General features: G+C 42.3%; 1 protein-coding gene and 1 long non-coding RNA gene across 3 annotated transcripts; one reads left to right on the top strand and one right to left on the bottom strand.

Annotated features, from left to right (window-relative positions):
- Positions 1–149: 149 nt before the first annotated feature.
- nr2c2ap (nuclear receptor 2C2-associated protein) lies at positions 150–3,153 on the bottom strand. Its single transcript, XM_028586792.1, has 5 exons — positions 3,026–3,153; positions 2,758–2,848; positions 1,479–1,584; positions 1,248–1,315; positions 150–293 (listed from the first exon to the last, which is right to left on the bottom strand). The coding sequence occupies exons 1-5, from the start codon at positions 3,061–3,063 to the stop codon at positions 171–173; spliced, it is 426 nt and encodes a 141-aa protein (XP_028442593.1). The 5' UTR covers positions 3,064–3,153; the 3' UTR covers positions 150–170.
- LOC114561090 (uncharacterized) lies at positions 3,143–12,059 on the top strand. 2 transcript variants are annotated; one of them, XR_003693311.1, is made up of 3 exons: positions 3,143–3,226; positions 3,334–3,415; positions 11,940–12,059. It is a non-coding gene; the product is annotated as an uncharacterized LOC114561090 (long non-coding RNA). The 2 variants fall into 2 exon arrangements; XR_003693312.1 differs by having other exon boundaries at positions 3,334–3,459.
- Positions 12,060–15,963: the final 3,904 nt, after the last annotated feature.

Here is a 15,963-nt window from a genome sequence, read left to right as displayed (position 1 = left end):
GCTGGACAGATCCCCGAAAGCATCCATACCAAAAAAGGCCACGTTCGCATCAGTTCATGAGGTGGCAGCACAGATGACATGTTTACCAAGTGCCACCACACCATCCTGCATTTTACTCAGGAGTCATTTCCTCTCTCACGAGACAAAAAAAAAAAAAAAAAAAAAAATGGTCATGAGGCTTTTTCCCCCAGGACATCCAAGGAATAAACAATAATTCTCCCAAAAAAGTCGGCACTATTCTCAAACATTATTTTTACTTTGTCCACTGCGGGGGCCTCCTGTATGGGAAAGCTGTGGGTGTGGAGTTAAGAACAAGATAAGCGTGGCAATAATGAAAAGCATGGCAATAATGAAAAGCATGCCCAGGAAAATATTGTCCGATACTTATTATGAATCGTGTACAGCGGTAACAGGAAACACACTGTGTTCCAAGAGTGACAGGTACAGCTTCAGCTGCGGAAAAAAACAAACCCTGGTGTAGACCCACAGGCTAAATTTCAACAGATTAAGCCAGAATTGCATTTAGTATTACGTTAACTATCTGGTTAAAAAATATTGGTGATGGAACACCAATATTTGTCTGAGAGAGTGGTTTTGGTCAGCCTATTGATTGTTCACGGCGCACATCATTGGTTGTAAAATGATGATGATTAAAGAGTTAAAAAAAAGTAAAGAGTTAAATGTAACATTTAAAGTTAAACATGATTACTGGTAAATGATAGCCTGGGAAAACCCTGACGAACTTCCGGCAAATTTGAGATTTGCTCTGCAAGTCCGTCTGGCCAAGAGCCCATTCAAGCCCATTTCCAATTTTTCCAAATCGAGGCACCGATCACAACCGTTGAGGCGGGCTTTACACGATGACGATAGCGCAGCGACGGCGAGCTGCTTTTTGTTTACATTTAACAAGCCGGCCACCGAAGCGCAGCAATCCCTTGATGCCGCTGTCGCTGCTACGTCACGATTGGTTGAAGGACTATGCAATTGCGCCCGGAGGCATTTGAGCGGCGTCCGTTGGTGACGCCCCTTTGGAAATGGGCTGCGAATGAAGCTCGCCCAGACCCACTCTCAGTTACAACTGAGAAGGGTCTGGTGTCCACCAGGCTAGGTAAATGAGTATGTGTTGTAGAAAATATAAGGTTCCCTATTTTTAAATGTTGTTCCCCCCCTCCCCATTTAGCATTGACCCTTTACAGGGTTATCAATCAAATCTTGGTCCGATGCTGCACAGTAAGACTCAAGGATATCTGAAGAGAGTTGTCGTCCTCTGGATAAAAATGGCTGATCTCTGTAAAGGCTCCATCTTTTGGACAACCTGTGGGAAGGCACAAGTGGAAAATAATTGACCTTATCTTATCACACCTAACATCTTGTCTTTGAATAGTATGAAACACAACAAAACAAAATGAGAAGGCAGTGGATCAGGAAACAATTTGTGACGAGGTTCAAAGTTGATAAATGTGATCTCTGAGTTTTACCGTCTAGTCTGCACGTTTTTGCGGAGAAGCCTCCCTGGAACTGGACCTTTAACTCGGACACCTTGACAGATTGGGGGAACTCCAGACACACCCATTGACATTCACCCTGTCAAAGACATGATGCTGATGACTCCCATGAACATTCAGGTGTCTGTGGGAAGTCTTTGAGCATATTTTATATATATATATAAAAAACATTATTTAGTGTGTGCAATTAATCAAAATTTAATCGTGATTATGATTTCGGCTCCCAATGATCACAAAAACCGGATAATCGAGAAAAACAATTATTTAGCTCATTACGTTTTGCAAGTAAACTCTTATTTTCTCTTGTGTTCTAAATGAAAAAATAAAGTTTAAATAGGAAAAGTATTAAGGCAAATTTCAGAGCTATGTGTTTTTTTTTTATGTTGATTTATTTAACTTTTTCCACTGTTTAAGTTTAATAATTGCAACATCTTTCCAGAAGTCAACGAGCAACCGTGTTAAATTATCGTGATTTCAATATTGACCAAAATAATCGTGATTAGGGCTGTGCTCGATTAAAGAAATTCTTAGTCGACTAACACTCATTCAATTGTACCGACTAATCGATTAGTTGATTTAATCGACAGATCTGTAAATCGGAGTTTCTCCGCAAAGAGTCATGCAAAAGCACCACTTTAATTCTTGTGTTTACCAGAGATGTGCTCGTACGTTTATTGGAAATAAGTCATTCAGCATGAAAAAAGCATAAAACATGACTAATCGACTAAAGAAATCTAAGTTGACTAAGACCAAAACGACCGATTAGTTGACTAATCGACTAAGAGGGAACAGCCCCTAATCGTGATAATATTTTTTTCCATTATCGAGCAGCCCTAGCCAGTATGCATACTAAGTACAAGACTTTTGAGTATACTGTTGATGTACACTAGTTTCCCGCAATGCAATGCAGGAAAAAAAGAGCTTAAAACAAATGTGGATGGTGGTGATGTGACATCTCACAAGACTTTACAGAACCAGAGACAGAGTATCTTTGATATAACTAATACATTTTTGGAGAAAACATTTTACACTTCTAGAGAAGTTTAAGTATAGACTGTATGAGTTAAGGTGGCATTCTAAAGTCGCAGTTTGAGTATTATCATTTGTATCATCTGTAATAGTCTTAGCTAAGTATGTCGGTTTCATGTATACATTAACTGCAAAAATAGGGTAAGTTACCATTGCAATTAGTGTTTAATACATACGGTTTACAATAAGTATGTTTATAATACTGGGGCCGCTGCAGTATTACCTGGTCTGAGTTCCAGCACGTCTCTTCATTGCGGTCAAACAAATATTTCTTTCCATACTGCTTCACATCTCTGTTTAGCACTGAACTCACCCTAAAATGAGAGTGACACAATCCCAGTTGTTAGTTTGAACGTCTCGTGGCTAACGTGGAGCAGAGCATGTGTCATCTACGAGTCGTTTTGTATTGACCTAACGAGAGACAGCCGTTCAAACATGACATTTAGGTCCATGTCTTAATGAATAACCTTAATTAATTTACAGTTACTTACCTACTGTGAGTTTCGCCGCAAATCAAAGAGGATGCCATGTCTAAACAATTTCAAATGCCGTAAAGCGATCCAGCCACGCTGGTGCTTTCTTTACGACAGTGACGTACATAGGTAGCTGTTTGTCTTCCCGCCACTAGATGGAGGTCACGTTCCGTCCAAATATTGCATGGCGGTGTTGCTGTTTGCTGCCCAAAACTGAAGGTAAAGTCTTTTCATCTTCATCTAAGGTCCCGGCGGCTCACAATTAATAATAATGAGCATAAAACATTAAATTTAATTCGACTCTTTATAATCTGTGTGCCCATTAGGCTGGCCAGAAAGATGCTACGTGCTGTTCTCCTTCATGTTTCCTTGCATGTCTCACAGTTGTCTACAGGAGGAGACACAAAGGTCAGGGAGATAAGAATCGATTAGGAAGAGAGGATTCACAAGAGGTGAATCAATCGGCTAACCGATTGCAACCTTAAAATGAAACATGCAGAATAATAGATAAAAAAAAAAAAAAACAGCTTTAAATGTTACATGTGTGTTAAAATAAATCTGTGATTGTGTTCACATCAGATTGGTTAATCCCATAAAAGAACCAATACCAGCATACGTTGTGCTGCTTTTATCAGTGAGCATATTTCTATAACTCTCTTTCATAACCAGGGAAGCAATAACACAGCAGACCAAATATGTGTGAGGGAGAGAGCCTGTATTTGGCACATGGCTTATTGCAGATGGAGAACTCCTGCTGAGTTTTTGTCACAGTGCCCCTCACTGCAGATAATCAATAGGTCTGAAATACAAAACCTGATGAAACCCAGCCTCCGTAAAAGAAATTGAGCAGGGCAACCTGGGTATGACTGCATTACACACACACACATACACACACACGCACGCACGCACGCACACACACACACACACACACACACACACACACACACACACACACACACACGCACGCATGCACACACACGCCCTTCCACAATCAGCACCACACACTTTGACTTTCTAAGCCTTCGTACTGCAGGTTTGGATTTACAGCCCCCTGTCAAGTCAGATTAAGTATAAATTGTGATTTAAAGCTGCTGTAATATTTGTCCCGTATCTGTGAATGGCCGCAAATGTATATATCATTGGGAGTTTTGTAGAGTTGTTAATCAGAAATGCTGGCTCAACAATTCATTTGCCAGGTGCTCACATTGTGGCCTGTAGCCATTTTGGACCTTTCACTTGCCCAACATACCCATGTGGGGCCTCACATGGGTGAATGATGAGTTGGCATGGGAGGGCGTGAAATGTATGCTGGTGCCATAAAAGGTCCCATGTGTGTTTTACCCATGTGGGCTGCAAGTAGAGCCCACATGTGCAATCATAGGAAGAACCCACATGGGCTCTTTGTGTCCAATAAAGGAAGAGCTCGACATAGATCAGGTTGCCAGGTAACCACAGGAAGTTACTGCGCCCACCCGAGGAATATGCCGCGTTCCAGGCAACCCGTAACTCGTGTTATCACAACCTTCTACCCGTGAAAGTGCCCTGGAACGGCCGTCAAACCTGTAACTTACTACTCGTGAACTCGTACCAGATTGTTGTACTCCCAGTTACAGTTTTGACGTTTCACTCACACACACACACACACACACACACACACATAAACAACAATGTCGACCCCTGTTGATGCTGTACAGATGCTGGTGATTAACAGTAAGAAATATAAATAAATAGGCAACGTAAAGTAATTCCACACATTGTAATCAAAACAATACACCTACGATTGTGTACTACTACAGGTTATGTTTATTAAATTAAGCCCAAAATATGTTGCCGACTAGAAATCGCTAGTATCAGCTAGTGCGAGCTAACGTCAACGGTAGGTAGCTAACGCTAACGTTAACGCTAGCTAGAAGGGTTTGTCGTGACTTTGCCTGGAACGCTACCAAGGCATGAGTTGTGACTTGAAGTCGTAACTTACGGGCTAAAAATTATGTCTGGAACGCAGCATTAGTCCGGCCCCATAAAATCACAACTTGCCATTTTTACACATTTGGTTTTTGTACAGATCAAACAAATGACATATAATGTGTTAGTTAGTGAGCTTTAGAGGTGTTTTGAAAGAGCCAGGCTCTTGTTTCCTCCTGTTGCCAGTCTTTATGCTAAGCTAAGCTAACTGACTCCTGGCTGTAGCAAGGGGGTAAGCCTCTCCCCGTACGCGTAGCTCCTATGATGCCATTTTGATGCTACCAAGCCATCACCTCCCGTTAGCACTCCATTGACTCCCATTCATTTTGGCGCCACTTTGACAGCGAATAACTTTACATCTGAATCGTTTAAAGACTCTATTTGTCCATTGTTTATTTCTAAAGAAACACAACAATTAAAATTTTGAAGATTGTGTCATAACCAAACGACTTACTGTCGCATAGTAGAGGAATTACCATATAGTACAGGAGAGGCTCGCAGGCAGTTTTGACTTCCATTAGCTGTTTAAATTTAATTACTAATGTTAACTAGCATTTTAGTTAGCAAGCCTTTGCCTTTGTTATCTCCTTACATATACCTACACTCTCTGTCTCTGCAAGATTGGGAATGATTGAGATTTCTCTTGGCACAGCTACCAGAAGACTTCCAACTTTCAGACACGTTGCTCACATCACATCTACATCTTCAAGCTCAGTTGGAGTCTGCGTAGTAACGGTCAGCGCTCACCGGAAAAGTGCTTCTAATATCCTTCACTGGTCTCCGTCCAGAGCAACGGGATCTGTTGGTCCAGTTTATATATGTCAATGGGCTGTAGCCTTATGGTGTAGACACATATAGCCGACGGCCAAGCGTTGACAGAAAACCCTGTCGATATGATCAGTCGCGTGCCCGAGGTCCAAAAAACTGCCACCGAACAGACCAAAAAGACGAGAGGAGACGTAATACATCTCTATAACCGCAGGGGGCGCTAATCTGTAATGTTGCCCAAGAAATGAAAACCGGCAGCTGATTGGACGAACGCGTTTTCTCCGGAAATTCAAACCAGACTGTCATGGCGGCCGTTCAGAATACGATCTCATATTGTACTAAAATAGTTCACTGAAACGTGTTTCTGAAAACACTTTAAGCGAGAAATAGGCCATGCAGTTGCTAAATCTGTCTTCATTTCAGCTCAACAAAGGTCAGTTTAAAAGATTTTCGTCAGATTTTGAGAGACTCTAGTCACCTCATTCTGCTCGTCATTTCCGGGTGAGTCCCGACTGCCCTGCCGCCGACCAAACATGTCAGGTCGGCCAAAATGAACGGCGACAGCCCCTCAGACGGACGACGGCACGGGACACACCGAACAGATTTGAGTCACTGACCTCGCCAGACTGTCCCATGGCCGATAATCGGCCTGATGTGTCTCGGCCCTTATATTAACGGACACACATAAGAGTGATATTGATCTTCTGATCCAACTTCCCGAAAGAAAGTGAATAAGAATGTTATTTAAAAAAATGTCAAACTATTCCTTTAACCTGGGCTCATCACTGGGGCAATGGTGGGCTTAAAGGTGCAATATGTAATATTGTATGTAATACTGGCAGCTAGCGGTTAAAATAGTTACTGCCCTACCAATTCAAAATACTGGAGAGTTGTCTCCCCCGCCCCCTCCTGCTCAGACTCGAAGTTCACGGGGGTTGCCAGGCTGAGACCGCAGCATTCACAACAAGGTTGCTAGACGCTTTTCTCACATAGCCAGACATTACTCCACAGCACAGCGGAGTAGCTAACGTTAGATGCTAGTCTCACATAGCCAGACATTACTCCACAGCACAGCGGAGTAGCTAACGTTAGATGCTGGCTATATTGACAGTCATAAAAGCCCGTGCTCATGCGGAGCTCTGTTACCAACTGACAGACACACTTTTTTGGCTTAAAATTACAGTATGAACCGCTAAAAACACAACAACCTCACTCTCCTCTCCACACGCCAGTCAGGCACACTTCCTCGGCTTAGAATTACAATACGAAACGCTAAAAATACCACTACCTTGCCGACGGAACTCACTTCATTGGCTTAGAATTACGGCAACAATCGCTAAACACACTGCAAACTCACAGTCCCCTCTTTCCGATTTACAGCCCCCCTCTCGTGGCTTAAAATAACTCACCGTTATCGGCTCCAGCCGCTGAAGAGGCTACACGCTGTAAACAGCCATGGGCTGCATGCCTGGTCCTCCCGGTAACGTTAACAGTTAGCAGGGTTAGCATGGCGGCGTTAGCCAGGACCAGTCGGGATCACTTTACTGGCTATGTCTCAATTGTTTTTGCGAGTAACCAACTCGGTTACTCTAGCTATATAATTCAATGTGAGTACACAAATGTTGAAATGACAAAAAATGCCCATCCCTAGTAGCTGTGATAAATTAGCCTGAAGCTAATGCTTACATGTTCAGGAGAAAATAAGCCAACTCTGCGTCCTTTTGGGCTCTAAGCTGCCTCCATCTTTCAAATACATCTCCAATATTTACCAGGGGGTTGTTACGTCTCTGGTCACGCAACTGTTAGAAACATGCTGTTTTCTTTTTTTTATGTCATGTAGAATCTATCTCCGTTGATCCTGTTCGTTTGTTTGCTGCTTTCATGGCTGTACTAACGTTACAGCTGTAGCCCGCTGGGTTTACGTTTTTACAGGTATATCTGGCAACCCGGCCTGCCTGTCAAACTGGGCAGTTGATAACACACAGATCAAAACATAAACATAAATTCCGTCACGGAATGTAAATTTCAAAAAGAAAAAATACTGACATTAGCATTGTTGTCAGAAAAGATAGTATTTCAGTTTAACATGTTTCCTTAATATCTGATGAAGCATTGGTGTCATTTTTGGATTTATTACAGTACAAATATTACATATTGGACCTTTTTAAAGGGGGATCTTTATTGATGTCACAACTGTTTCAATTACTTGCCTCCAAAATATTTCACAATTAGTTTTGTTGTCATGTGGAAAAGCAGCTTTTATTTACACGTCCGGTTTAACATCTCACGGTCAACTTTATCACAATGAAACTTTTCTGTCCTTTCTTGCTCGCTGAGCTTGTTAGAGGATTACCTTCACCTCTGTCACTGACTCGGCCTAAACCCTCATGTTCCCTCAGCCATCTTTGTCACATTTTTACCACAGCGGTTGCCATTTCTCTCTATGTGTTTGTCACCTCTCTAGGTTATGACCCAACGAGGCAGTGGTGTTGGGCTTAACCCCAGCTGGCTTTTTGGTCTTTTACATGAAACCTCTTTACCTTCCGTGATGAAGTCTTAGCGGTTTCTCACTCTGACTTATTACAAAGAGCCTGTACCGAAGAGAGGTATCATGCTCAGAATGAGTAATCATGGCAAAACATTGCACCCTTCAATGGAGCCTCGGGAGAGCATCAGATTGTCTGTGTGAGCAGAACATCTTTTCATAGCCTCAATGTGACCATTAAATATTCTTTCATTGAAAAGCATGCACATTACACCTTGGAGATGGAGCAGTGAGATACATGAGGAAAGTCTGTCTATTCACTTTGGGAATAGGTACCAACAAAGTGTTGTACATATTTCTATTTTACGTAATGGAAATGATAACCATTAGCCCTTGTGTTGACTTCGGGTCAAATTGACCCATTTTCAATTTTTGTTTTATATCAGAAAATATGGAATGTAGAAATAAGTGCTGAAAATGTGTAGAAGAAAAATTTAACAATTTAAAACGTTGGAAATAGCAAAAACAAACTTTTTTTTCAAGGTTGACGGGAAGACAACTCAAGGATTAAGGCCACAATATCTTCAGTTTACCTCCAACAATCCGCTCCAGTCTTGGCAACAGAATCAGGGTCATTTTTGAAGGATGTACTGCTCATTGTTTTTATTTATTTTATAAAAGTGTTGTTCTTGAGAGAAGTGCATCAATATTAAGCATACATTTATTTCCTTGTTTGCAATTTCAGTGCAATTCCTCGGTCACTAATGTTGTTGAAAACGAAAATGTCCTTTTTATCGTTTACAGATACCTGAAGACAAACTATGTCTATCGCAATGAATAAAGATGACGGAGATAAACAGCCAGGGCCCCGTGTCATCTGAAATGGATGGGTAGTCTGAGAAGTAAATAAGCAGGTGCTTCAGGAGGTAAAACAGTCACTCTGGTCTATTCCAGAGTTTATGAGCTGTGGGCACTTGTGCAGATTGTCTTAATGAGTTAGGTGATTAATGCCCGTGCTGCTGTCAGTGGAGGGACACAGCTTTCGGGCTGGGGCAGCACCACAGCACATTAGGCTGTCCCCTTTTGGTCCACATGACAAACTGGCTCTGTGACTTCACTGAACTTTTTTTTGTGGTTTACTTTGATTAATGAGAAGTCCGCCTTGAAAAATGAAACTTTCTGGTGCGATGGGGGAAGTTTGGTTGGTGTGAAAACAGTAGGTGTAGTCACTGGTGGTGTGTGTTGAGGCTTAGCAAAATAGATGAATATATAACTATAACTTCTGAAGTTTAGTCGTTGGAAGTTTTACATGTTGCATCCGTCATCTTGGGACAAATTAGTAGTTGATAGCTGTAGTTAATGATTTAACACACTGCCTTAGGCCACAGACAGCATCCTTTCTAATCTGACTAGAGAATGTCGGAAATTAGAATGACATGATGCCGCTTAGTGGTCGTAAATCATTTATTTCAGGAAGACAACATTTGGCGTTCTTTGGGCTACAGCTAATTTGAATAAAGCAGGAAATGGGCAAAAACGTGAGGCACATCTGTCGACTGCTGCAGCAATTAACACAGGATCTTGAGTCGCGGTGCAGTTTGCTGGCAGAGCTCCTCATGTTGAAATTTTCTGCTCCAGTTTGAGCAAGGTTCTCTAATTAAATCATTAAAAAGCAGAGCATTTGCACAATATGCTCCGCTGCCTTCATTACAAAGCACAATCACTTGTAATTTATTCACTCACACAATTAAGGAGCTTTGGGTTTGATTCGTTGTCTGTGTGAGTTCACTCTCCTCTATTTTTTTTCTTCTTCTTATTATTCCAGGCAGCGTAAAGGTGGACATGCACGCTTTCACAGCTTTAAAGTGCCCATATTATGAAAAAAAAACACTTTTTTCTGGGATTTGGGGTGTTATTTGTGTCGCTGGTGCTTCCAAACGCATACAAACTTTGAAAAAAATCCATCCATGCTGTTTTGAGTGAGATATGGTTTCTGAATGTGTCCTGCCTTCAGCCTTCGGGTGAGCTGTTCAAAATCTGCACGGCTTTCTACATCACTAGCCGAAACGAGCTGGCTAACCGCAACCGCTAGCATGCTAGCGCATGCTACCTCGTTCTCAACTATTTACACGTGTGCCCTCGTTTAGAAGAAGTCTCACGGCTAATCCTGCCTTGTAACTGACCGAAGTTGAAGAAACAGCCTTTCTTTTACTGTCTATGGAGCTAGCTGACATGAGCTACGAACTGAGCTACTGCGCATGTGCGAGTGTAATCAAAGATAGTAGAGAAGAAAAGATGTCTCACTCTGTTCAGAGACCTGAACACAGGGTGAAAAGAGGAGCTGCAGCAGTGAGAGAGAGAGCTGTGCAGTACAACAAAAATATGGTGTTTTAAATTACTGAAAGATTGGGTTCCTGGGTAGCTCACCTGGTAGAGCGCGCACCCATATATAAAGGTTTGCTCCTTAACACAGTGGCCGCTGGCTCGACTCCGACCTGTGGTCCTTTGCTGCATGTCATTCCCCCCTCTCTCTCTCTCTCTTGTACTCCCAGTTACAGTTTTGACGTCTCACACACACACACAAACAACAATGTTGACCCCTGTTGATGCTGTACAGATGCCGGTGATTAACAGTGAGAAATATAAATAAATAGGCAACGTAAAGTAATTCCACACATTGTGATCAAAACAATACACCTACGATTGTGTACTACTACAGGTTATGTTTATTAAATTAAGCCCAAAATATGTTGCTGACTAGAAATCGCAAGTATCAGCTGGTGCGAGCTGACGTCAACGGTAGGTAGCCCCCTTTCATGTCTTCAGCTGTCCTATAAAAATAAAGGCCTAAAATGCCCAAAAAAGAATCTTAAAAAAAATTGATGGATGACTGGAGCATAATGGAACCCTGGGATTATTTAGCACAGTGTCCAAGCGGTTGGACACACTTTGCTGGCAGAATCACAGTGAGAATATACGGTCATTTTGTATACGAACAATACAAGGTGACAAGCAAGTATAGAGCATGAGTCAAATTTGTTCCCCCGGGCTTTGCATCCCCGACTATGTGCAGTGCCGCGATGGGCAGGATTTATGAAGTGTGGCCGCTTCTACTTCATGCTCGAGCAGTCAGAATCCCTGCTTGCTCATGATGTGGTTGGAGGCCCCCAGGATATGCCTCGCTCAACCCTTTCTCAGTCTGCAGCCTCGCTACCACAGGGGCATGCCCAGGCCTCTGATATCTCAGCAAGGAAATGGGCCTTCAGTAATGACTGGAGCACTAGCAGGCGCTCGCAGGAGATCACAGTGCAAAGAGAAGCCAGAGTGTATCATTTTACGGTGAAGTCACAGGGATTTGTCACGAGGAATAGCAGGGGGGATCTCACGGTTGAGGGAATTTCACTTTCATGTTCAGGTTATAGTGTGAGACTAAAACAACAGAAGATAAACTAGTTTGATCAAAGCAGTGGCATTCTGTTGTTTTTCGAAGGTGTGGATTTTGCAGTTACACACCAGTTGCATGCAGTAGTAATGGCATTTAAGACTACATACGTGGTGCTGAATAGAATCTTTGTTTTCACCTCTCTACAGTTTTAGCTGTCTAGACGAGGAAGAGGACTCATCCTCATACTCTGTATTCCAGCGGGCAAGTGCAGCTGCGTGTATGACCCCACCTCCCATCCTCCTAATCTCCTTGTCTCACTTTATTCACAGAAACACACCTTGTGAACATGAGCAGCCAAGCATCAGAGCAGCTCTTCACAGACACTCCTCCTCCTCCTCCTCCTCCTCCCTGTTTTCTCAAGGTAAGAAGAGGCAACGCACGCACTACATCATCAGAGATAGAGATGTTCCAATACCGATACCAGTTGGAGTTTATGCACCGATCCGATACCACGTAATAAAGCCCTAAAGAAAATCTACATTAAAGTAGTTTATTTATGTTCTTTTTCCGTTATAACTGACTGTCAAACTGGAGAATAAAAGAAAGTTCTGGGGCATTCATTGTTTGTGTTTGTTCATGTTTCACAAAGAGTTTAACCTGAGCCAGACCGACAACAAAGATAGAAATCATATCACATCCATACAGGGATAGTAGTATACAGCTGTTAAAACATAATGAAATATATGACACTCTGGTATCGGATCGGTACTTGGTATCGGCCGATACGCAAGTTCAGGTATCGAAATTGGTATTGGGAAGCAAAAAAGTGGTATCGGGCCATCTCTAATCAGAGATCACTCAACCCCTTCTGTCAGTTGTTGTTTTCCATGTCAGACTGGATCATTGGTGGCTGGTATCGGTCAATGGTATTGGATTTCCTAAATACTTAAAAGGTGTTAGTGCAGATGCCTTTAACTCTATTTACCTGCTGCATCTCAGTGGTTTGGTATGGTATACAATTCAGGTTTACCACCACGAGAAGCTGAATCAGACTGTTAACAGTCTCTACTTGCACCACTAGAGATAATCTACAAATGCACTTTTCTTAGCAACATCCAGATGTACATGCTTTTAATTATTCAGCCAATTTTCAGCCTAAAAATACTTTCTCTGAATTTTGTTTTCTGATACTGTCACAGGAGGAAAAGTGAAAACTGTGTGTGAGAGTGAGTGAGTGATAATAAATGGAAACAGACTCAAACAGACACCACTCACCCTCTGTACGGAGAACAGGCTACATGTTATTACCTTCTGGCTTAGGTTTTAGCACCCCCTCTTAAACAGAGATACAAAAACTCTTTTATTCCTCGTTCCATTCAGGCACTCAACTCAGCTCAGGAGGTGATAGCCCTTGCTTATAATAATGACCCCTTGTATTTATTTATCTTTATTATTATTATTATCTATTGTTTGAGTTTTTGTACTTCTTTTTACTTTCATTATGACTCCAACACAACTCTGCAACTATTTATTCTTTAACTCAGGCTGAAGCTGCTGTTTTTATTGTGTTAATTGTCGTGTGCTTTGTGTTGTATTTTCTTCATGTGATGTCTTCCTGCTGCATACAAATTGCCCTTTTGGGACAAAAAATAAACTGAACTGAACATACAACAAAATAAAAAAGGGAAGGCTTTGCCAACTACTGTAAAATCCCTGATGTTGGGTGTCTTTAGCTGCAGTATATGGAGTAGTAACTCCCCTTATAACAGGGAGAATTAATACTGCCACAATGCAGAAATAATGCTTCATAATTATGCATGTGAACATGAATGAATACACTTATACACAGACATATGTACACAAATACTCCCCCCCTTTTTTTAAAATCATTTGATCATGTAAAAAGACCACCACACTTAATAACCATGGAAAGAATGACTATATGTTTTTTGAGAGGCGTTATGAGGCTCATATAGTATATCTTATGGGCTCTCATACAAATATCACCCACCTCTTCCTGTTTGAGTGCTTTTCAGCGCTTGGTTTCTATTTTACGGCCCGCAACTTTACCGGTTATCGGGTAAACCCTTGTTTTGTGCTGTTTTAAGACAAATGGTCAGATTAACCGGTTGTATTTTACCTGCCCAGCATCTAACTGTTCTGTATTAAAAAAATAAAACACAGAACCAAAAGAGTTGTTAATCATGTGGATCGCCAGTCGCGGGTAAACGAAACAAACCAGGTCCGTCCCAACTGTTAAAAATGAACAAATCCCTAACCCTACTGCATATTCATACATAGATGCAAGGTAAGTTACTGGATGAGAGGACCACAAAAATCGGTCAGTAGGTAAATGAAACACCTTGAGAAAACATTATTGAAGCTCTGCTGACCACATACCCAGTGGGACATTACATTTTTAAGGCATGTTTTTTTTTCCTTTTAGATTATTTTGGGGGCTTTTCCCTTTATTATAGAGTGACAGTGGATAGACAGGAAAGGGGGGGAGAGATGGGGTATGACACACAGCAAAGTTCAGATTTGAATGCGCGCCGCTGAAGGACTCAGCCAACATGGGAGAACGCTGTTACTGGGTGAGCTAGAGGCCACCCCATATTAAGGCATGTTAAAAAAAAAAAAAAGTAGAGTAGTTTAAAATGTCTCTACTCTAAAAACGATATATTTTATAGATAGCTATACCTTTTGTGATGATCACACCACAATAGCACTTCAGATATGCTAATTTCAAAAGGAATGAATGATTTAATATTATACCCATCTGAAACGTTCTAGGCTTTGTAAAATATAGTAGTATAGAGTTAAAGGAATGGAGGGGGCAAATGAGGTAATTTGTTTTTTCAAGCACAAGGCAGTTATTCACACACAAAGTAGATAATGATGTAAGAGACAAGTGAGTGAATGATAGGGACATAAAAAGACTATAATAGAGAGAAGATTAGCCTGCTCTCTTGAGGTCGTGTCTCAGCATTGGAGTACCCGCAACAAAGCGAGGTCAGGCACATGAGCGGCAAAACCTTTCAGACAGCCGTGATTGGGTGGACACCTGAACATGCTCAGCTAAGTCTGGCACATTGTTTCTACAACAATTAAAAAAAAAAACTGGCACCATCAATTAGGAGCTCCCATTCTCATTACGGCTTGTTGCTCCCTGGATGTGACAGACAGCAGCGGCAAACACCTGCTCTGTGCTGTTTTTTTTATTATTATTATTCTGTGTGTTGGTGTGCGTAGACAGTCGATAGGGTCAAGTGTGTTGGGGCTGACAGACGTGTGCATACATAAGTGTCGCTGAGAGTGTCAGGTAAGGTGTTATGCTATGGAGCACAACAGTCGGGGGGATGTACATGTGCAGATGTCTGTAGGCTGATGGGGTTAGATTAGTCCAGAGTATGGTTTGCCTGCACAGCACAGTTTGTATGTGTGTATGTTGAAGTGCTTAGCTGCTGTCAGATGGGCTGCCTCTTTAATCTGTGCAGACAGCTTTGTAATTGGGGCGCTGCACAAAAGGGGGGCAGGAGGGGAGGGCTGCAGCTGATACACACCGACAGTCTGAAAGATGAAGAAATAATAGAGGGGGAGGAGGTGTGTGTGTGTGTGTGTGTGTGTGTGTGTGTGTGTGTGTGTGTGTGTGTGTGTGTGTGTGTTTTTCTGTGGTGATGTAGGGGTGATTGGTTGGGGTTGAGAGTACAAGGACTGGCGGCAGACGTCCTGGGGATCGGATCCTCGGTCCGTCGCCGGGGCAACAACATCATTGTCTGGGCCGATTCGCTCGATCCCCGCCTGTTCACCCACTCAATCTGGTCAAAACTGAATGAATTCCAATGGCAGCCATAAGAGCCTGCCCGGTTTTCATTCCAATGCATTTCAAACGCATTTCAAACAGTTTCACTTTCAATTCCCTCCCATCGCCGGGCCCACCATAATGTGGTCCTCTCCTCTGGTCCCGGCCTCCTCCCCCGAGTCCACCCACCGCACAGGAGATGAACTCACCAGAGAGGTGCCATACTGCTCAGAATGACAATTTGCCTTTTGGAAATCAGCCTCTGGCTCCATTGTGTTCCCTGAAATTGAGTTAGCCCATCAGCAGACACTCAACAGCTCCCTCTTGTCCCCTCCTCCCACCTCCCTCTCCCGATCCCCATCTCTCTCTGTGTCTGTCTCTGTCAGGTCCTTTAATGTTAAAGCTAGCGCAGGAGAGTGCTTCCATTTGAACGTGTTCACAATAGAAGCATATTTTAAATTGGAAGAGCATTGCATATTATGCAACTGTTAGGGAGATGTCTGTCATAAAAGGTTGTAATAAAAAGACCCGGACCATATGTGAGCAGGCAG

Source organism: Perca flavescens, chromosome 9 (assembly GCF_004354835.1).
Source record: "Perca flavescens isolate YP-PL-M2 chromosome 9, PFLA_1.0, whole genome shotgun sequence".
Taxonomy (NCBI): Eukaryota; Metazoa; Chordata; class Actinopteri; order Perciformes; family Percidae; genus Perca; species Perca flavescens.
This window is presented reverse-complemented; position numbering and strand designations above follow the sequence as displayed.

What these genes read in the sequence shown, in the direction of transcription:
- nr2c2ap (XM_028586792.1), bottom strand. Translation starts at nt 3,063, where the DNA reads ATGGCATCCTCTTTGATTTGCGGCGAAACTCACAGTAG. An exon ending in AAAAACGTGCAGACTAGACG is followed by an intron (nt 1,316 to 1,478) that starts GTAAAACTCAGA and finishes GCCTTCCCACAG; the next exon opens with GTTGTCCAAAAGATGGAGCC. An exon ending in AGGACGACAACTCTCTTCAG is followed by an intron (nt 294 to 1,247) that starts ATATCCTTGAGT and finishes CTCCACACCCAC; the next exon opens with AGCTTTCCCATACAGGAGGC.